At 40.3% G+C, this 23,537-nt stretch overlaps 1 protein-coding gene across 2 annotated transcripts in view; it reads right to left on the reverse strand.

The window, feature by feature from the left end:
- The window catches only part of LOC108716592, a 50,207-nt gene that overhangs the window by 20,136 nt on the left and 6,534 nt on the right, over positions 1 to 23,537 (reverse strand). For both annotated transcript variants that reach the window (XM_041562646.1, XM_018262837.2), the window contains exons 2-3: positions 2,649 to 2,771; positions 1,362 to 1,448 (exon numbers count right to left, since the gene is read on the reverse strand). In XM_041562646.1, coding sequence (XP_041418580.1) covers positions 1,362 to 1,448; positions 2,649 to 2,669 — 108 coding nt within the window. In that variant the 5' untranslated portion in view covers positions 2,670 to 2,771. The remainder of the gene's footprint in view (positions 1 to 1,361; positions 1,449 to 2,648; positions 2,772 to 23,537) is intronic.

The following is a 23,537-nucleotide window of genomic DNA, read 5'->3' on the forward strand; positions in this document are numbered from 1 at the left end:
AGAAAGCCTAGGTTCATGCTCTCCACTCTGTAGTTCAAGGGCAGTGTTGGGCTGGGCTGTCAGGGGGCCACCAGAAAACTTTGATCGTAGGCCCACTACAATTTTTTTCTTCTCTCTTCATTCAGTTTCTTTATTCTCTTATGCCTTATCCTCTGTCCTTCCCTCCATTGTTCTCATATAGAAATGAGGAATGGCCAGGATATAGGAATACAAGGCAAATGGCTGGGTGAGCAGAAGGGCCCACTAACACCTGAGTCGACAGAGATATTTATTTGTATCCCGATGTGCCAGTCCAACACTGTCAAGGACCTACTCTTGTGGGAGTTATAGGTGGGGCAGGGTGCACCAATGGTGTATGACATTTATACTTGTATAACTGAGTTGCCACATGTATTGCACGGAGAGTCTGTGGACTAGGGCCACCATCATGGGAATCATGGGGCCCCATACTACTAATTTAGCAGGGCAATTGTTAGCCTATAGGTTACCTGTGCCCCTGAAGGGCTCGGCCAACAATGAATGGGTCCCACTATTATGCTGAAACACATCCCATGATCCATTCAATCCCATAAATTCTCCTCTAGTCCCATACCCTTTATGGCTTGCAAGTCACATATTTTATGTCTCATGGGGCCCCCCCTGCCAAGTGGCCCCTGACTGCAGTACTCCCTGTACCCACCCATCTCAGTCCAGTGAGTATCCGCACTCCAAGGCCAAAGTGTATAAACGTGGTGCTCGGTTAAATTACGTATATATCCACGAACATCAGGGAACCGGCACACCCATGTACAAATAATTCACTTTTTTTTATTATTAAACCATAATACAATGTTTCGGTCCTTGTTGGGGAAAAAAAAAAGGTCCCAACGAGGACTGAAACGTTGGATTATGGTATAATAAAAAAGAAGTGAATTATTTGTACATGGGTGTGCCGGTTCCTTCTTGATGTTCGTGTATATATATATATTATATATATATATATATATATATATATATCAAATCCACAGTTGTAAGCAGCGCACACCGGAGTTTAAAAAATTTGTTTCTTTATTTATCAAAAGATTAAAACCATAGTCGCAAGGATCGACGTTTCGGTCAGGATCTAAGACCGTTATCAAGATCTTGATAACCATCCTTGCGACTATGGTTTTAATCTTTTGATAAATAAAGAAACAAATTTTTTAAACTCCGGTGTGCGCTGCTTACAACTGTGGATTTGATGTATGAGAAGCGCTGCTGCAGCACCCGGTCCTGATTGCCCTGAAGGGAGTGCAGAGACCTGCCTTAACACAAGAACTATAAAGGAATACTGATGCCTTTCTATATATTTGTTTCCCCAGGTGTAAAATGCAGGTAATTACCTTAACTCTTCTTGTACTTGTAGTTTCTTCTGAGGATCCACTCCCCTTTCTCCCGTGGTTCTTCTGGGCGGGCAAAGCACCCACTCTCTAAATAATAAAAATCAGCCTTTTACCAAACAGTTCTACCATTATTTTTAAGTGATTTTTGCCATGACTGTTTTATTCTGTACTTTTAGGGCTGAACTGCATTAGACACAGGATGGAGAGACTTATCTGACTTAGGGCAGAGACACACGCTACTATTTCGAGAGATTAGTCAGCGACAAATCGCTTCTTCTTCAGGTGACTAATCTCCCCGAACTGCCTTCCTGCTGGCTAGAATGTGAATCAGTGGTGGGATGGCAACCAGAACGCTTCTTTTTCCAAGTAGCCCAAAGTTGCCTCATGAGGAAACTTCGGGGCGATTTCGGAAAGCCCAAGCAATCAGAGTGCCATCCTGCCGACAATTTACATTCTAGCAGGCGGGAACACAGTTCAGGGAGATCAGTCGCCGGAAGAAGAAGCGATTTGTCGCTGGGCGACTAATCTCCCGAAATAGCAGCGTGTGTCTCTGCCCTAAATCATGCTTTATAGGGGTGGTTCAACTTTAAGTTAATTTGAATATGTTACAGAATGGCCAATACGAAGAAACTTTTAAATTGTCCTTCATTTTTAATTTTTTTTTATAGTTTTTGAACTATAAGTAAATGCAATATATTTTAATTGCATAATTTAATTAACAGATGCATGTTTCTTTATCCAGTGCAAAATGTTGAGTGCTGATTGACAAGTGAAAAAGCTAGTGCACAAGTCTATTGGAAATTGGTCCCTCTAATTGCAGCTCTAAGTATTCTTGATAACTGAGCCTGTAACTTGTTTTTATAAGGTTTGCTTTTAGTATATATCCTAATATCAATATGTGAGAAGACAGTGAGCATATTATTGCAGAGCATATTTTATATATATTTTCCGGATAACGGATCTTTCCATAATTTGGATCTTCATGCCATAAGTCTACTAGAAAATTATGTAAACACAAACAAACAGAATTAAAACATTAAACAAACCCAAGAGGCTAGTATTTCTTCCAATAAGGATCAATTATATCTCAGTTTGGATCAAGTACAAGGCACTGTTTTATTATTACAGAGAAAAAGGAAATCATTTTAAAAATGTTTTAATTATTTGGATAAAATGGAGTCTATGGAAGATGGCCTGTCCGTAATTTCTGGATAACACATCCCATACCTGTTCTTTATAAAGAAGCAAGAGTAGTACATTTTAATCCATTTATGAGTAAAACCAGACCTGATCAATGCCGTCTTGCATCAAGTTGCCTTCCACGGCTCAGTTAGTTAAAATGCTAACTCCAGTAGCCAGTGCTCCTTGATTTTCTCATACTGTGTTATCAGTCCCCCATCTCACCTGGTCCTGTTGAAACAAGAATGCCAATGGGTCAGATTTGTGTGTTGAAAGAGATACTGACACCAGAAATTAAACTCTTTTTTTACATCTATCATAATATTGCCTTTGAAAGCTACTTATAACTTTGCCATAAAGTATTTGCCTGATGCTTTTACATTACCTGTCTGATGCCCCATGTTCCTGTATGAGGGGCAGGGCTGCCATCAGAAATCACGGGGCCCCGTACAACAAAATTTTCTGGGGCCCCCCCTCGCCACCTCTCCCTCAGTATGAAGGCCACACAGGCATTAAAAGATGAAGTGCCCCCCTACAAGTTAAAAAAATAACTTTGGTGCCTAGACCCCTCCTACAAGTTTTGGTGGTCAGGTGGTGGTTAAAGAAAAAAAACATTGGTGGCCAGGGCCCCACACATAAAAAAAAACAAAAAAAAAAACAATTAGCCAGGGCCCCCACACATTTTTTACAAAAAAAAACAATTAGCCAGGGCCCCCACACATTTTTTACAAAAAAAAAACAATTAGCCAGGGCCCCCACACATTTTTTACAAAAAAAAACAATTAGCCAGGGCCCCCACACATCTTAAAAAAAAAAAATAGCAAAGGGCCCCACACATTTAAAAAAAAAAAAACAATTAGCCAGGGCCCCCACATATTTTTTTTTAAAAAACTTTTAGCCAGGGCCCCCACACATTTAAAAAAAAAAAAAAATAGCAAAGGGCCCCCACACATTTAAAAAAAAAAACAATTAGCCAGGGTCCCCATACATTTTTTTTAAAAAAAACAATTAGCCAGGGTCCCCATACATTTTTTTAAAAAAAAACTATTAGCCAGGGCCCCCACACATCTTAAAAAAAAACTAGCAAAGGGCCCCCACACATTTAAAAAAACAAGTTAAAAGAAAAAAGTTAAAGCTCCCACAAGTTAAAAGAAAAAAAAAACTGCACGTACCTTAGCCAGGGAGTTCAGATGCCGGTATCTTCAGTTTCTTGTGCTCTGATTCGCCAGTGAAATGTAAGTCCCGGTAAAGGCGCATGGTGATTGGATAAAATAGAAGGGAGGTTCAAACTTCTCCCAACCAATCAGAATGTGGCTTTACCGGGACTTACATTTCACTGGCGAATCAGAACACAAGAAGAAGTCATCGGAGCTCGGATGCAGGGGACCGGCTGTGCAAGTAAATGCAAGTAAGTGCAGCACGGCCGGGCCCCCCTTAACTCCCCAAAACATCCGGGCCCGGGACAACAGTCCCCCCTGTCCCCCCCTGATGGCGGCCCTGATGAGGGAGCTGCCATATTTGTGCAGCAGGAGTCCCCGATATCATTAGAAACTTTAACTGACAGGCTGAGATGGGAAAGTCAGGTTGGCTAAACAGTCAGGTTTAGAAACTTCAACTAACAATTACTTACAAAAACAGACCTCTCAGCAAAAAATGACCTATAGGTAACTTTTAATATACATTCATATTTTAAAAAGTAGTTTTTTAGTGTCAGTATCACTTTAAGGATCTGCACATGTTAGAGGGTAGTGCGTTACTATGATTAAATTAACAGTAATGACACCTAATTGTGCTTTCACCTAAATTAGGGGTGTTATTTTAGGAATGCAGTGTTTGCAGATGTAGTATAACCTGGGAGTGAACCCATGGACAGAAAGTAATTGTATGAAGCGGTTGGTGCCAAATGCTACAAGCACAGATATGTCAAGTATCACCAGCATCAGACTCCGGTGTTCAGGGCCCCCCAGGGCTGCCGCCTTGGGACCCACACCCCAGTCGCAAGCGCCATATCCAGCCTTTCAAATGTAACCTTCCACCCCACATATTGTGTTATTTACTTCCTACTTCCAGACTCAATCATTAGATGGAGAATAGCAGAGTTTCCAGCTGGTGGGAGCGGGCCTGGGTTGGCTGGGGCCTGGGTTGACTGGTTTTTTCCCAGTGTCCTGGGAAAAAAAGAGGCTGCTCTGATGTTCTTCTGCCTAAGCAGAAGAACATCAGAGCAGCCTCTTTTTTTCTCCTGACAACTTCCTTGACTACTTGGTGGTCAGACTAGTGGGAAACTGACCAGCAGGTGGCGTTGTTGGAACAAAATTCGTTCATATTAACAGTACGTATTTCCTTTAATATATTGGAATTAAAAGAAAAAAAATTATAAATGTAAATTGAAAAAGTGCTTAAAATAGCACCCTCGTCAGTTTTACATTCACTTATTTTAAATGTTTACTTATCCTTTAAAAAGAATGAGAAAACCATGAATTTTTAGAGAATCATGGGGAAAAAAATTGAATTTCATTTGTTAGTAAATCACCCTCTTAGTCTATAAGAAAATCATGTAAACATTAAAAAAAAACCCATAGGTTGGTTTTTGCTTCTAATAAGGATTAATAATATCTAAACGTGGGCATACACGGGCAGATTTAAGATAACAATTCGGGTCATGCAAGTATATGGGGTCCTCTGATGGGCCTTCCAGACCGATATCTTGATCGGGCAGGTTTGATTTTGCCAACTGATCGAGGACAACAGCTAGTTGATGTGGTCCTCGTCCGTCAGCTAGTATGCCCGTCATTGTAATCAGCTGGCTGTAGGACGGCATGATCGGATAAGCCAGATATCGCCCGCCTTTTGGTGGACATATTGGGGGAAAGATCCGCTTGTTTGGCAACCTTGCCAAACGAGCAGTTATTATAGTGTATGGCCACCTTTGGTTTTGATCAAGTACACAGTACTGTTTTATTATTACAGAGAAAAAGGAAATAATTTTTAGATATTTGGATTATTTGGAAAAAATGGAGTCTATTGGAGATGGCCTTTCCGTAATTCGGAGATGAAAAAAAAACCTACCCTTTTTTTCTATTAGATATATAAGGCATGTAATTTTGTATATATGCCTCAAGCTTATTCCACATGTAGTAGAAACCCACTTTACGCTTTCCCAGGGACCTCTAGAAACAAATGTAAATTCCGGTTAAATGTAAAATGCAGTAAAAAGCGAATGCAGAGTACAGGCACTGGACTTCAAACCGCCAAATTATCTGGGAACACATAAAAGGGGGAGATGTAAAAGTGGGGTTCTACTGTAGATGTTATCATAGGCCAAGTCCATAAGCTGAGAAATATGTATTTGCTGTTCTTTGCATAACTTGCCACCATATTCAATGCACTTGGGTCTAGAACTGAAGTTAGAAAAGTAGGGGCATTGCAGCCAGTCTGGGGGCCCAGTCTAAGAAGAGAAAATTATGTCATTCAGGGATGTCCAACCTGCAACCTTTCAGCAGCCTTCTGCTGTCTGTAGAATGATGGAAGTTCTTCAACAACAGGTTGAACATCCCTGATGTGTATAGATTGTTGACCACCATTTTTCTCTCTGAGTTGGCACTTTATAAATATGTGTTATAGTAATAATAATAATAGTGGTAATAAAATATGGCTGTCTTTAGCTATTTGTATTTTTAATGGTGTTTTTTTTAAATGTCCTCCATATGCTGTAAGACTACAACTTTCAGCATGTCACCTGGATATCTGGAGAATCCAAGCAGCCCTTCCCTGGTTTAGACTCTATTCATACCAGTAGCTCAGTGGATCTGTCAAGAAGGGGGTGTTCACAGCAAATATTTGGAATCTCTGAGTGAGGGTTCTGGAATGTATCAGCAAAATAGTAAGTTGAAACTAAGGTCAATGATTTAATTGGAGCTATAAATATTGAGTCTTCATTTATTTGACGACAAAAAGCCACATATGTGAAAACAGGACAAAAGAAAAGAAAACGGCCTCATTAATCACAGAAAGGAAGAGTTAGTAAACGCTGTTCTCAAGCATTTATCATAAACCAGATTGAATAAGCCTATGTAACACACACTCAGGTTTCCCCCTTGAGAAAGGACTTAATATCAGTGGTGTCTTGTTTTGTGTATATCAATCTGTCGCCTACACCTGCTATTTGTACCTATTGCTACAGTGTATCCTCCTTTGGGTTCCTACATGCTGTTGGATGAAGAATTCATATAAATAAATCTGTGCATCTGTTGTACTTCACCAGTATGTAAAATGCTTCACTCCATCCTGAATTTTTGACTTGGCTATATGGTAAACTTAGTTTAGCAGGTGATAGATGGTTTTTACAAAGTGCATTATGGACTCAAGTTGGCTATATGTGTCCGAGTTGGTCAGACAGAGAGTACCGCCTGATTCTCTGGGTATTTATGGCACCTCGGAGGTCTAGTTTTAACAGTCTATGTTCTTTGACACTCAAAACCAGGGTGAATGTGCCCAAATAGAACTTCCATTACCCCCATGTTGTCAGAGAGAATCATATTAAACTGTTATTACAGACAGCAAAATGGTGTTAAGGGAATGATATTTGGGCTTTTATGGAGTCTGCTCCTCAAAATCACAGCGGGTAGCACAATCTATTGCCCCAATCTTTAATAATGACTGGAATAACTATGGTACATCAAATCCAGATTTATTCTGATTTAATCCCCAGTGGTAGCAGGCAAACTCCTTTGTTGTTGGAGTTGTTGCCAATTGTGCCGCACATCACTAATATAGACTAGAACAGGGGTCCCAACCTTTTTTACCCATGAGCCACATTCAAATGTAAAAAGAGTATTTGAAGGCATCTAAGGGACATGGCTGGAGGTTAATACTTTGTAGTGATAAAAAGTTATGTATGACCAATGTAATGGGCAAATACATGGAATGTCTAAAGCTAATGAGTCCCCCCCCCCGGCTTTTCCTATCATACACTTTCCTTCATTCCTTTCATTTAGCCCAAGGGCTAGACCTTGTTGTACATTTTATGTTCACTTAAATGCAAAATAAAAACATTAAAAAAAAATGTAAAAAGAGTTGGGGAGCAACACAAGCATGAAAAAAGTCCCTGGGGACACCAAATAAGAACTGTGATTGGCCACTTGGTAGCCGCTATATGTACTGGCAGACTACAGGAGGCTCTGTTTGGCAGTACATATGGTTTTTATGCAACCAAAACTTGCCTTCAAAAATGAGCACCTGCTTTCAAAAATTCAAAAATGAGGAATTCAAAAATGAGCACCTGCTTTGCGGCCATTGGGAGCAACATCCAAAGGGGTTGGTGAGAAACATGTTAAGCTCCCCATAGACGCAACGATTCTTCTTGCCAAACGACCGATTTTAGGGAAGCCCGACCAATCCTTCTAAATTATCGTGCGGTTAGTGGTATTCGAACGATTCGTACATCTTACGATTTTTTGGCCGACATCTGTCGGGAAATTGATCGGCCAGGTCAAAAAATCTTTGTCGGTCCCAGTGCAATCTATCTATGTTTGCAGGGCCAAGCAGGCAGCTCCCCTTTGTATTCCTGGTAAATTGGTCTTTTTAGTTGATGGTAAATTCGTACGATCGTTCTGAGAAGATCGTGGTCTCACGATCAGGATCTGATCTTTTAAAAATCTCAACATCTATGGCCAGCTTTACTTGTGAGCCAATGGTTGGGGATCACTGGACTAGGATCATAAATTCATCCGAATTATTTGTGAAACACAAGATCAAATGTGTGTGTTAGAGGGATTTTGCCTTTGAGGATATTCTAATCTTCAGTTCAAAAATTTCTCAAAGGAACAGTATATATACACTCTTCAGTTGAGAAAAAGAATATACCAAGTAATATGTACAGCTTTTCTTGTTTCAAGGTATTCTCATATCTGATAGAAACTAAGCTCAAACTTTATTGTATGGTAAAGCCATTTATAATAATAGGAAACCCTCAGCATTTTCCTGGAATGAGCTAGCTTGTGTAAGCCATTATTAGAGTCCATGGTAGATGAGAAATCATGGGCAGGTCCAAGAAGAAGTAAACCTTTCAGCTCAAGCCTCTACTGTAACTGAGCAACACATTCTCTTGCATGTGAAACACTCTAATAACAAGGGGGCGGCACACTTCCTGTGTTCTCGTGGGCCTCCTGAAAAGTGTAAATGCTTGTATCCAGTAGTAACACCTCCACAAACAGAAGGGTATGGGGATATAAACGATTTATTGCATTTTGAACCTCCGGGAGAAGGAGACCTTGTGAACTGCAAACAAAACCTGTTCTTTTCCAACCAAAAGCCTCTCTTTAGTGGTTTTGCAAATGGAGCCCAACAATAAATTTGCAAGAATGTCTGGCTCCTGAGAGTTGAGCGGTGAGAGGCAGAAATGGCTCATTATTCATTTTACAGCAGAACAAAGAAGGGTGAATAAAAGTCCTTTTTTATTAACTATTTTACTGTATAATCTGACCCCTTCCTTCTGTTTTTCGATGGAAGGTTGTTGTATGACCGGGGGCACCATATGCTTTGATCATAGTATGGAGCAGTGTAATGACCCTTCTTCTAAGTGACACTAATGGTTCCTTGGGAAAAATGTCATCTACTTGGGTAAGAGCCTGTCACTTGAACGTTGAAATGAACCCTGAGTTTGGGACTGAATTCAAGTGAAGATCTTTTATATGCAAAGAGAGCTGAAAGGCTTTTGTTCTACATATTATACATGGAAGAAGATACAATTCATGTTCAAATTAACTACTATTATGATGAAGACAATGTAGGCGTCTGAGACAATTATTGGGGTTTTTTCTGAATGATCTGCTTTTGTAATCTGCCTATCTCTATCTGGGTGCCTATTTATTGTCACTTTTATTTTGTATTACTTATCTTTCTATTCATCTTGTATTCTTCTTCAAGTCTGTTCTCTACTTATTATGCATATAAAATATGTGCTCTAGTCCAGAGCTGTCCAGGGAGTATGCTATGTTTTATTGTATCTTTCTGGATAGGCTCTTATAATTTGTCTTGGTATGGGGTTATAACACAATAGGAAGGCTATGGGAACATTATGTCCAGTCAGCCTTAAGTAGAAAATTTCACTGGCACACAGGTTAATACGAGCAGGGACAAGCCCTTGCTAATTTTATTTTGCGAAGGTCAGTCAGCCTTAAGCTAAGGCAATAGCATATTATTGAAGCCATATACAGGCAAATTTAAACTGCTAATTCAGGCCATTCAGACTGATTTGGCAGGTGCCTATGTATGGGGCCCTACGATGGGCCTACTCGACCGATATCTGGCCAAAAATCAGCCAGATGTTGATTGGACAGGTTTGAGTTTCACATTGGATGGAGGACTGCATTGGCTCATTGATGTGCTCCTCTCTCCAACAGCTCCTATTGCCATAGTTTCAATAGGGCCAAACGATCAGATTAGCCAGATATCACCCATTTTAGGTGGCCATATTGGGAGAAAGATCCTCTCGTTTGGTGACCTTGCCAGTTGAGTGGATCTTATAGTGTATGGGAAGCATTCCCAAGTGTTATCCTCCTGGCACCTTTTGTATCTACTATAGGTAGAGGGGTTTTGACTACTGCTTTGCTCTGCACCTGTGGTTAAAGTGCCTCATGGGCTATATTATATTATAATATTATTATATTATTATATTATAACAAACTGAGTCAGTATCCTTACTGAAACAAGGGAAACAAATATCTGCAAAGAGACGCTAGTTGAAGAAACACTGTCTTCTACACCTTCTCCCTCCCAGAACAATTCCTCCAACAGCTCATTTGTTGGGTGGTGTGGTTTTTGTAACATTACCTACTCAAGCTCTTGATGCTGCAGAGAGTATTGACCCTGCAATAGGAGTGTTGCTGTTCCCAAAGCTCATCTGTAAATAGCAGACATTTTGAGTAAACCACAAAGGTTGGGCCTGTGGTGGGCCAGGCTTTTTGTGTGTTTGACTTTAGAGCAGCAATAGCAATGTATTTTATTTCTCACATATGTTTATCATTAAATCCCTGGAGGCCCCCCTCTATACATATCCATCTATAGTTCTATAGACTCAAGGTGATTTCTTCACAGTAATTCATCTGGCAATTTAACAGACATTTCTTAACTGCTGATAACAATTAAAATTATTTGCCCTTGGTGAGATAGTGGGATTTTCAGTCTAACAACAGCTGGAGGGCTGCAAGTTGAATATCCCTGATGTATATACTAAAATATATCTGACAATATAACTTTTCCTTATTGCTTTTATCAATATTTCCCGAGGATCTGTTGGGAACCATGGGCATATGCCTTTTCTAGTGGGCTGCTTAAATAAATGGGCAACAGGGGTATTTTCCCAGGTCCCACAGGCAGTGTTGGACTGGGATTGCAGGTGCTCATCTGTCTGGGTTTCCCTGTCCAGGTGAAAATTGCCTGTCCAGATTTCCAAATTAGGAAATTGCCGATCGCCAACTCATATCTCTGCCCACCCCTGAACCGTCACCCGCCCCCTGGTGTCATCCACCCGTCCCCAAAGTCACCAGGTCCACCCCCTGCCCAGTATGAATCTTGCCAGAAGGCGGCAGCCCTACCATAGGCCCATTCTCCAAACAAGTTTTCCTCCTCTTCTCAGTCAACCCTTTTATTCTCCTAGTCTCTAGTCTACATCATATAATCTATTCATCCATCTATTTTGTCTCTTTGTTCCCATACAGAAATACAGAGTGATCATGAAATCGGCCAATTGAATTGAATAGACACAGGCACCATGTGGCACTAACTCTAAATAGGAATCCCTATTGTCCCATTTCTACTGATCACACACACACATATAGAAGTGTTGCTGTTGCAAGTCTGGGAATGAAACACTACAGATAAATTAAAATCATTATAATATTAATAAATAACATTAACTTTTACAGGTATATTACCAAATCTGGACACGCCCTTAATTGTTTGTGTATTAAGCAGGCCAATGGCAGTATGCCTACAATTTGTTTCATTGAGTGGATTATGGACCACCAATGGGAACTTTTGCCTGTACCCACCAGTGCCCTAAAGTGGACCTGACTGACGCCTTCCCTAAAACCCAATCTGCAGAAGAGAAGTACAAACTTGCCACTCGTAAAAAATTAAGGGGCCCATTCATTAAGTTCGAGTGAAGGAACAGAAGAAAAAAAACTTCGAATTTCAAAGTGTTTTTTTCGACCTTCGACTACGACTTCGAAACGAATTTTTCAAACTAAAAATCGTTCGACTATTCGACCATTCGATAGTCGAAGTACTGTCTCTTTAAGAAAAAACTTCGACCCCCTAGTTAGCCACCTAAAAGCTACCGAAGTCAATGTTAGCCTATGGGGAAGGTCCCCATAGGCTTGGCTATCTTTTTTTTGGTCAAAGGATAATCCTTCGATCGATGGATTAAAATCCTTCGAATCGTTCGATTCGAAGGATTTAATCGTTCGATCGAACGATTGTTCCTTCGATCGTTCGATCCCTCGATATTCAACCCTTGATACATTTGCCCCTAAATGTTTTGGAAAATATTTGTTAAAACTAATTTAGGGGAGATATTGAGGAAGTCAGAATCCAGGAAAACAACAGGTAACACAAGTGGCAAATAAAATATATTGTCATTGCACGGTAAGTATAGATGGGCCCCACACTGAACTCTGTATAATTATTACAAGATACAGTATGTGCAGGCCAAGGACATTTTAATGATTTGAGAAAAATGTGTGAAGATTGGACAGAAATGGGTCTCTTGCTGTATAAAGTTGTAAGATTGCTATTGTGTGTAAGAACAAAAATATGGTTTAGCGTTAAATCAACTATTACATTTATTTTCAGTTCTTCATCCTGCAGTTAAATCGCTTTCATTTTAAGGCAAAACAATATCATACACACAACATGTGACCACAGCAGCATTCACGGTAGCCCCAAACGGCATGCACTCGCATTGTCATGGCACAGTTATGTTAACTACATGCTCCTGCTCTGATTAATGGGTAAAAGGGTACTAATGTAAAATTAAGATTGTTGTGGGTATAATTTCTAATTACACCTCTGATTCCAAATACATGCTTATTAGTGATGTGTGAGTCAGGAAAATCTTAACTCGCATTCGAACCTAACAAGCAAATCCTTAACCACACCCAACGCTAACCTGAAAAATGTTGTCAAAGTGGGACTTGCACCCAACTGGTACCAGATAGTGATTAATTAATCTGTCTTGTTTCGCTTCGCCAAAAAATTTGCAAAACTACTAAAAAATTTACGAAACAGCAAAATTTTGAGAAGTCTATGGGTATTTTTATGCGCGACAAATCTTTACGGGCATGACAATTTTTCTTGATCCAAATGCATTCAAGGATAAGTAAACCTTTAAAATAAATCCATGTAAAATTGATGAGGGTGCTATTCTAAGCACTTTTGCAATGTACATTAATTACATTTTTTTTTCATTTCAAGATATTAAGGGGTATGTGTACTGTTAATATGAATGAATTTTGTTCCAACAGCACCACCTGCTGACCAACAATTAGTCAAGGAAGTTGTCTGGAGAAAGAAAGAGTCTGCTCTGATGTACTTCTGCTTAGGAAAAAAAAATAGAAACCTTTCTCAAATCTTTCTTAACCATAATAATATCAGAGCAGCCTCTTTCTTTCACCTGACAACTTCCTTGACTACTTGCTGGTCAGACTGGTGGGAAACTGACCAGCAGGTGGTGCTGTTGGAACAAAATTCATTCATATTAACAGTACATGTATCCCTTAATATCTTAGAATGGAAATAAATAAATAAAAAATGAATGTTCATTGCAAAAGTTCTTAGAATAGCACCCTCATCTATTTTACATTCATATCTAGTATAGGTAAATCTAAAAACAACTGGACTTGCTGAGTAATCAATGAAGACGTTTCACTACTCATCCGAGCAGCTTCTTCAGTTCAACTGACTGGTGTGGGAAGTTCTCGGCATATAAACTCTTCCACTAATCCAATCACAATGGCACATTGTAACTCTTCGAAGAGGTGACATCTGAAGAAATTCACAGAGGTGTTGATTCTGTGTAGTTAGTGTGATAGGATTATCCAATGTGTCATGCAACTCCTAGATACAGGTGTTACTTGTGAGAGTTGCATGAATGGATGTGTGAAGTGTTCTGAAACCGCCAGGGTACAGATGTTAAAACAACATTGTATGTAGCAGACAGGTGGCGTCGAAGGCCGCCTCTGTTCAGGGATGGTTTATCCACCTCCTCGTTCAAACCAGCAGTCTTCTTTATCTCAAAGGAGTGTCCCTGGTCTTTTAAGTGTAGAAAGACTGCCGAGTTTTGCCCTGTAGAGTTCTCCCTCCTATGCTGAGCCATTCGCTTGGAGAGCAGTTGTTTTGTCTCCCCAATGTATAGATCTGTGCATTCCTCGCTACACTGGACTCCATATACCACATTGCTTTGTTTTTCTTTTGGTGTTGGATCCTTTGGCTGTACCAGTTTTTGTCTCAGTGTGTTGCTAGGTTTGAAAAACACAGGGACGTGGTGTTTGTTGAAAATCCTCCTGAGTTTCTCTGACACTCCAGCTACATATGGGATGACTAGGTTTCACCACCTACTCAGCAAATGTTTTGGATCTTTATATCTTAAGTCTACAAAAAAATGTTTAAACATTTAATAAACCCAATAGACTGGCTTTGCCTCCAGGATAAATTATATTTTAAGGTGGCCATACACGGGCCGATAAAAGCTGCCGACAGACTGTGTCGGCAGCTTATTGGCCAGTGTATGGGGGCCCCCGACGAGCTTCCCCGATCGAGATCTGGCTGAAAGTCGGCCAGATCTCTATCGGATGGGTTTAAAAATCCCGTCGGATCGCAGCCACATCTGTTCGTTGATGCGGTCCCGCGATCCGACCGCCCGTTTGCCGAATGCTAGGATCCGATCGTTGGGCCCTAGGGCCCACGATCTGATCTGCCCGATATTGCCAACCTCAAGGTGGGCATATCGGAGGGAGATCCGCTCGTTAGGCGACATCGCCAAACGAGCGGATCTATCCATGTATGGCCACCTTTAGTTGGGATCAAGTACAAGCTACTGTTTTAAAATCTTTTAAAAACTGAATAATTTGGATAAAATGGAGTCTATTGGAGATGGCCTTCCTGTAATTGGGAGCTTTCTGGATAACAGATTTCTGGATAACGGATCCCATACCTGTAATTGCAGGCACACAAAACAGTGTGCATAGCAACCTGACTTACCATGGTGGATGCCAATTGTGTTCATGTTTTCTATTGTTTCTCGTGTTGCCTAAAATTTAACCATACTGTTCCATTTAATTTCATATTCTCTCTTATAAAATGGAAACCCCTATAACTTTAAGTTCAGTAACTTGGTGGTGAAGTACAGCAAGGGAAGGGACAGACTAGATCTCAAGCGCCGATCAGCTTCAGGCTCTGTGTAGCTTATTGTATCAGAGCACAATAAAGTGAACAATATCTCCTCTTCCAATGATGTTTTATTGGGATGTTAACCTCACACAAAACAATGTGGAAAATGGTGAGGTGAACCAGAAACGAGATTTTTTTTTTTCTTATATTTTTTTTTCAAGGTTTTCATTGAAGGATATAGTTTCAAATTTTTTTTCCATAGAAAAATGTTTTTGTGTTATCAGTTTCAGCCGCAGCTGTCAGAGCACACAGTCAGCACATAAGTGTGGTAGATTGTGGATCCTGTTAAACATATTTTAGCTTCCATCAGGAGGGGAGCAGGAACAAACACTTTGCAGATGCCGAGGCTTATTGCACGTTTATCTTTGTGCGTCTGGAGAATAAGAAGTAGAATAATAATCAAACCTTTGTCAATTTATTACTGTGCCGCTCCACCCAAAGTTTCTACAAAGGGCCTGAAAAGGGTTCTAAAGATCTGGTGCTGGATAAATAGATTTGTCCAGACTGGAATTGAGTTCTTATTGACGCAGAGGAACCCCAGAGCTACCGCCAGCAGGTACTTGTGTCTAAAGAATTAGAGGCAGACGTTGTTTTGATGCTGAGCACTAGTGATGAGCAAATCTGTCCCGTTTCATTAAGTCAATGGGCATCAACATTTTTTTATGCGTGCCAATTTTTCTTGCTCCAAATGCATTAAAGTCAATGGACGCTTTTTCTTATGGCGACATTTTTGTCTTGGCGACTGTTTTGTCGGGTCGAATTTTAGCCAGAGTTTCATGAAAAAATGCACAGATGGCAAGAAGAAAAAGAACAAATTGTATCCATAGGCCTGTCCCTTCTCAACACACAATCAGTGGATGCTTACTACCTAAGCAGTACTCACAGGTTTCGTTTCTATCCTGAACAGTACCTCTCCACTAGTGATCTGCGGGCCAGCCCGATACCCTGCGGGACCACCCCCACATCACTACTGATAACCTAGTGACATAAAAACTTAGGTTGAAAAAAGATCCACATCTACCAAATGTAACCTTTTATGTTTATATAAAACCTGCTACTTTATCAAGAGGAAGACAAAAAAAACCTTAGAAGACACACTAATTTGCAACAGAATAGGACAAATCCTTCATAACTACAAGATGACAACCTGTATAAAATTTGTGCTAAGAGCTATTTTTCATAACCCTGTATTTTCTCACTTGCAAAAAAAAAGTCACCCAACCCCTTCTTGAAGCTATCTAATGTACAGTATCTTTCTTAAAACATGTACAACAGCATGTATTCCAAAAAACCTGATGCTTTTTGGGTTCTTATGCCCTTATCTTACTCGCCTATGATTAAGAGGCCCGAAATGCGTCAGGTTTATTGATCCTCTTGCCTGTTTTAAAGTTAAGCCCCAAACTGCCTCCCGCCAGCTAGAATGTAAATTGCTGGCGGGATGGCACTTGGATCTCTTGGCTTTCCGAAGTCGACTGAAGTTGCCTCACGAGGAAACAAAGTGCTCCAAGTGCCATCCCGCCGGTGATTTACATTCTACCTGGGGGGGAGGCAGTTCTGGAAGATTAGTCACCCAGAAGAAGAGGAGATGTGTCGCCAACTAATCTCCCTGAATCTGAGCACGTGCCCTGACCCTTACTGAAGCTTTTTGTCTCAGGTCACCAATCACCCCTTCTCAGGTGAAACCTCAGATTCAACCTGCACTTCCCGATGCTTCTAACGGAAGCTTTTGGGCAAATGAGTTAGGTTTTCTTAAAAACACCAACTCTGCCAATATAACAGAACAGAAAGAACTAAAAAATGCCATTAAAAGGCCCTAGTCACTGCTACACCATTGTAAGATTCCGGAATTACCACCATCACATGTAACAATACTTTCTGATGATTCCCAAGCAGATATACATTTGCCATATTGACCCTAACACTGGCAAAATTATTTAGAAAGTCCTGTATATGTTACCTCTCAATTTGACTGCCCTATGGAATGAAATGACTGCTGCCCTTAAAGGCATCCAACTTATGGATAATGATGATAAGTAATGTATACTAACTCTACCCATGTCACTTCTCTAATTCACGTAAATGAAGTGGCGCAAGAGGAGTTTTTATTTAAGTTAATAACAGGGCAAGATATGTCTCTGTTACATACCATAAGTGTGACCCCTTTTTCCACCATGGACATCCTCCACCAGTACATTCAGGTGTTCCACCAACCAACGAGAACAATCTCTAAGGCATCTGTAATTATCACTACTTCTCTTTTATCTCAGGTTGATGATTTGTTCTGTAGATGAAAGCTTACCCACAGTCATTGGTATCATCCTCTGTTCAAAATAATGCAGTTCTCAGCTACTGCAACAATTAGCGGGGCAATCAACATGGGTCTGTAGAACCATCAAAAAAAGTTTTAATTGGGGGGACCACTTGTAACTGTACTGACCTAAATATTATGCAAGTGCTGACTCATTATGAAGCCAATGAATGCTCTTTGCACAGAGACAAAGAAAATAACAAACCCTTTAGCAATACAACCCTGCTACTCATGGGCCAATAATACTGAATGAGATTTAGACTGGTAAATAATATCAATATAGCTTTCATAGTCATTAACGCAGAGTTTGCTCAAATTCCTAAAGTAGCCCTTCCTAAACTTATGGCTTTAGAATATCAATTAGCTGTGCAAGGGCTTGTCTATGTTCAAGAAGAAGAGCAATGTTGCACTTACATTGATGCTTCAGAAGCCCTTGTAGAACCTCAAATGGCAAAAATTTTAGAGCAGCAACAAAAGCTTGTGACATTTCTAAGATAGGTTATAACCTTTTTAGATGCATGGGCATTGCTAGAAGCCAATTTAGCAATTTTATTGGAAGTTTGCTAAAGCCCATACTAGTGGTTATTGCCCAAGTCCTTGGTTTGTCGAATTTCGAATTCATGTGTTTTTTTTAACTCTCTTAAATTCGAATGAATTCAAAATTCGACTTGGGGAAATTTATTTAAAAAAATTGAATTTGTAAAACTTGGACAGATTGAAACAACCCGAAAACTCGAATCAAATAACATTTTTTAAAAAAAATTCAAATTGAATTTGGATCATTCCTTAGTCAAATTTGGCAGTTTTGACCATAACAAAAAAAAATTTGAAAATTAGAATTTTCACTTCGACCCTTAATAAATCTGCCCTGTAGTCTCTGTATCATCTCCGCTATTCAGCATTGACTTGATTTTGGATAATATAATGATGGGGAGGACTGTAGAAGTGCCTAATTATGTTGATACTCATTCTACATTTTCCTTACATTTGGATATCTTTATATCATTTATTAGCTTAAAATACCTACATATTGATTACTCAGTACAATGCATCCACATTTAGGATTTTTTGCAGTGTTTAGTTTATACGATTCTTCCTGTGGGCTTGTGTGGCAAAGCTGGTTCTATTAAATCTGGGCAGGATTTTAAGTCCATTGTGTCACTGCCCTGTTTGGTAAAACTAGTCACTTCCATCCTGTTTGTTTCTACCTTTAGATTTCAGTTTTCTGCAGCCTCACTGCTTAAAAATCTACTATTCCGTTTTTGTGTGACTAATACACAACTTAGATATTCTGAAGGACCTTGTCTTTGAGTCTTGTTCTATAATTAAGTTCTGGTAAGCACCAATAAGAGCATTTTTATTATAAGACACACTTTGTAAACTTCTCCACAGGGATCACTTGCTCTCACCTATGGTGATTCTCAAATTACTTTTCTAGCCCTGGGACTAGTACAGAGGGGAGATACAGCTACAAGGCAGACAAACAGATGTTTGATGCAAAGTGTTTGATGCAAAGGTGCTGCACTGTATCGGTCAATTGGGTCAGAATTATTAGCTGACAGGGTTTGGGGCAATAAGCCCTAAAACAAAATAGTTACAGCTGGAGAAAGTTGTCGTTGAGGCATAGAAAAGACAACAGCTAAACAGGTATGAGCCCTATTATCCAAAATGCTCGGAACCTGGGATTTTCTGGATAATGAATCTTTCCATAATTTGGATCTAGAAAATCATAAAAACATTAAAGGGATCCTGTCATCGGAAAACATGTTTTTTTCAAAATGCATCAGTTAATAGTGCTACTCCAGCAGAATTCTGCACTGAAATCCATTTCTCAAAAGAGCAAACAGATTTTTTTGTATTCAATTTTGAAATCTTGACATGGGGCTAGACATTTTGTCAATTTCCCAGCTGCCCCTGGTCATGTGACTTGTGCCTGCACTTTAGGAGAGAAATGCTTTCTGGCAGGCTGCTGTTTTTCCTTCTCAATGTAACTGAATGTGTCTCAGTGGGACATGGGTTTTTACTATTGAGTGTTGTTCTTAGATATACCAGGCAGCTGTTATCTTGTGTTAGGGAGCTGCTATCTGATTACCTTCCCATTGTTCTTTTGTTTGGCTGCTGGGGGGAAAAAGGGATATCACTCCAACTTGCAGTACAGCAGTAAAGAGTGATTGAAGTTTATTATAGCACAAGTCACATGACTTGGGGCAGCTGGGAAATTGACAATATGTCTAGCCCCATGTCAGATTTCAAAATTGAATATAAAAAAATCAGTTTGGTATTTTGAGAAATGGATTTCAGTGCAGAATTCTGCTGGAGCAGCACTATTAACTGATTCATTTTGAAAAAAATTTTTTTCCCACGACAGTATCCCTTTAAATAAACCCAGTAGGCTGATATTGCTTCCAATAAGGATCAATTACATGTGGTAAAGTTATATAGAATGTGCCCAACAGGATGATGATTATGAGGGAATTGTGTTTTGTTTGATATCTGCAGTAGAGACATGCTCAGGTCTGTTTAGTTAGACCCGCGCCCAACCCATACCTACTTACTCTAAGCCTGACCTGGACCCGCCTACCAGCTTTCTTATCCCCATTAAGTGTCACCTGACCTGCTCCTGCAGTGAGCAAACATGTAAATAACGAAATTCCAGAGTCCCTAAGGGTAGGGGCACATTGGGCGATTTGGGGAGATTTAGTCGCCTGGCGACTAATCGCCTCATCTTTGTGGCGACCAATCTCCCTGAACGCCTTCCCTCTGTCTTGCGCCGGCTAAAATGGAAAATCGCCTGCGCTAAAGCACATGCGGTGCTTCGTTTTCCCGAAGTCGCCTCATGAGGAAACTTCAGGCGACTTCGGAATTTGAAGCGCCGCGTGTGCTTTAGCGCAGGTGATTTTCATTATAGCCAGTGCAAGACAGAGGGTAGGCGTTCGGGGAGATTGGTCGCCGCAAAGACGAGGCGATTAGTCGACAGGCGACTAAATCTCCCCGAATCGCCTAGTGTGCCCCTACCCTTAGACCCTACCCTAAGAAGTATAGGAGCATTGATCTGGCAAATAACCATGTATAACTATTAGGGAAAGGAAGGGAATGATGCCACATAATTACCAGGAATTTCACTTCTCCGTACTAGAAATAAAATCATTATGACTTAGGGTTGGCACCTTTATGCCCGACTAATTCTGGGTGGGGAGGCAGGGCTGTGACATAACTGTAGGCGTGGCCATGACAAACAGGGCAAGACGTGACTTAACTGGGGCAGGATGTGCCATCGGTGTTGAGCTATGACAGGGCGATTGGCCGATCGCCACGTCAATCTCAGGGAATCCTGCCCAGTTTTCCTAATTTGGAAAACCTGGCAGGCAGTTCTGACCCGGTCAGCCCTCTAAAAATTATAACTGTTTAAAAATAAACTCTTTTTTTCTAACTTTACTATTTGGGTGATGCTGATGCATGGATTTTGAAATGTCATTATGTTTTTACCTTTGTTTTAAAAACAGAACAAGTGAATGTGCTTGTCTTTACAACTGCAGCCGTATATTCATTTACCTCCTCCTTTTAATCTGTTACTGCTCTGGCATGATTGATTTTGCTATGTCATCTAGTTAAATCCTGTGTGAACTGGCTTTCATTTTAACATTCTTAACACAGACTGCATTATCCATGATCCAGGAATAAAACCAGCATTTCTCAGTTCAAAGGTCCTTTACTCTTCACCTTTGATATGGTTCACCACTCTCTTCCTATTCGGCTATTTTTTGTTCTTTTTATCGCACACAAAATTCTTTCTGGTATCCAAGCACACAACTATGCAAATATAGACAGAGTTGCTCCAGCATTTAGTCACCAGCAAAGTTGGACTGGACCAGCGGGACACCGGGAAAAACCCTGTGGGCCCCACTGACCCAGACCCGATTACTATTTGACCTCCGCTGTCGCTCTCCTACTGCCCTCCCTCCTCAAACAACAGAAAAAGTAAGTTAAGGTGCACATGAGGGTGCAGTGGTATAACTAGATGATACTGGGCCCCACAGCAAATTGATTTTAGGGCCTCCAACATATCCAGAGGTTGTCCTGTTTAAGCAATACATGGGGCCCCTCAGGGCCTGATTTCCTTGTATCGCACCCCTAGGCTGCCAGAGCTGTGTAAAATAAATGGCAAATTTATCATGGTGTATGTAATTTTATGCCATATGAATACCAGATTTACCATTGTTATTTTACATTGCTTCTGGTGGAATTCACTCTAATAAATAACACATATAAATTTAACTCCATTTTTTTTGTAGTGAAAGCCTGGCGATGTGTGGTGTATTATCCCCAAAGTTTTTTACACATCATAAAAAATATGCACCCTGGTTTTTATTCAACCAAAACGTGTCTCCAAGCCTGGAATTCAAAAATAAGCATCTGCTTTGAGGCCATTGGGAGCAACATCCATTGGGTTGGTGAGTAACATGTCACTCGTGAGCCACTAGTTGGGGACCACTGGTTTAGAGGTTCCCCAGTAGTGGAGTTTCAAATTTTTACAAAAGAAAATTCTGGAACCAGTACAGCTGAAGTGGCTTAAAGGCGTTTAAGTCTGAATGCCAAAAACTCAAAAAATTTAATTTTTTTTTTTTTACTATAAAATCCTGATTTATTAAACCCAGAAGATGGAAAAAGTCTGAATCCGAAAATTCCGGCATCTCAGACCTATCGAGGTTGTATATGTCAATGGGAGAGGTCCCTGTCCTATTTGTCTGCGCTAGAATTAGCCCAAAAATACGACTTTTTTGGACATTTCGGGCAAAAATTTGGAATATTCGCCTTTTTCGGGAAAAACTCCAATTCAGATTTTCCCTCGATTTTTTTTCGTATTTGTCCCCAATCCGATAAAATCATGATTTTTTTAATAATAAATAAGGTCCGATCGTGGTTGGACTTTTTTTATTAAAATACTCGGATTTTTAGAAATAAGGTCCTGAGTGTATCATGTTCTATCACCGTCTCAGTTAGTGTCCTCCAAGCATTTCTCCTACGCTAAATAAAATAACAAATAAGCACTTCATATATATTCATATTTTTATACTTAGAAGTCAGCCTGGTTTGCTATGTGCAACACACACGACAGCAGAGAGAGAAAACTCCCTGTGGCCCCAGAAAGGATCATGCTGTTCCCTACAATTGTCACAAGAATGCATGTGAATGGCTCCTTGGTTGGAAGCCTTTTCTCTCTTTACAGAGCCTGTTAAAGTGAAAGAATATAAACATTCCAGACAAGTCATTAACTAACAATAGCTGTCCATGGTACAAATAGGTTTATGTATGCATGACAAAGATAACAGGATTGCAACATTGGAAAGATATTCCTTTGCGTTTTTATTCCTGTTTAGCTATGCGCCAATAATATAGCTGGTGGCAAGAGAAATGTATGTTTATAGTTAATTTATGGTGCCCACTGTTCTAACAGAAAGAATCTCATTTTATTGTTGTTATTAGAAACAAAAACAAGTAAGAGCAGATCAAGTGGTTCTAAGCATTCTCCATAGCCACTCTATTGTAATTCATATGTGTATCTCTCTGTGTAACTGCCAATCTTCCCATGTGTAGGGATGAATCTTGGCCGAAAAATTCACGAAACTGCAAAAAAGTTCACGAAATGAATTAACGTCTATGGGAGTCTTTTTTTTGTTTTGGTAGCAAAATTCATTAGAGTCTATGGGCGATTGTATTTCTCACTCCAATTGCATTAAAGTAAATGGGTGTTTTTTTCCACAAGTTTTTTGTCACTCCAAATACATTAAAGTTTTTCTTGTGTTTATTTTCTTGGAGAATTTCTTTTCACTGCAAATTTTTGCCGCAGTTTCACAAAAAACCAGCAGATGGAGAAATGCCTTCAGGATTGCGCACACACAGAGTGACAGGATGAGCAGACCGGCTTGCTCCACCCCCCCTCCCCCAGATGGTGCCTAGACCCCAAAGTGCTCTGCATGTAGGGTTGCCACCCAGCCGATATTTTACCGGCACAGGGGCCGGTATTACAAATTTACCGGCAATGTAGCTGCCAGTAAATTTGTAATACCCTTAAAAAAGGCCCTTGGCCTGCCCCCAATCAGATCAAAATCTGCCCATCGCGTGCCGTGGCTCCACCCCCTTTGATGTCACAGCCCGCCCCTTTTGTTTCTGCCCCCACCACTGGCCCATCGCGTGCCATGGCTCCACCCCCTTTGATGTCACAGCCCGCCCCTTTTGTTTCT

The sequence above is a fragment of the Xenopus laevis genome, chromosome 5L (genome assembly GCF_017654675.1).
Source record: "Xenopus laevis strain J_2021 chromosome 5L, Xenopus_laevis_v10.1, whole genome shotgun sequence".
In the NCBI taxonomy this organism is placed as follows: Eukaryota; Metazoa; Chordata; class Amphibia; order Anura; family Pipidae; genus Xenopus; species Xenopus laevis.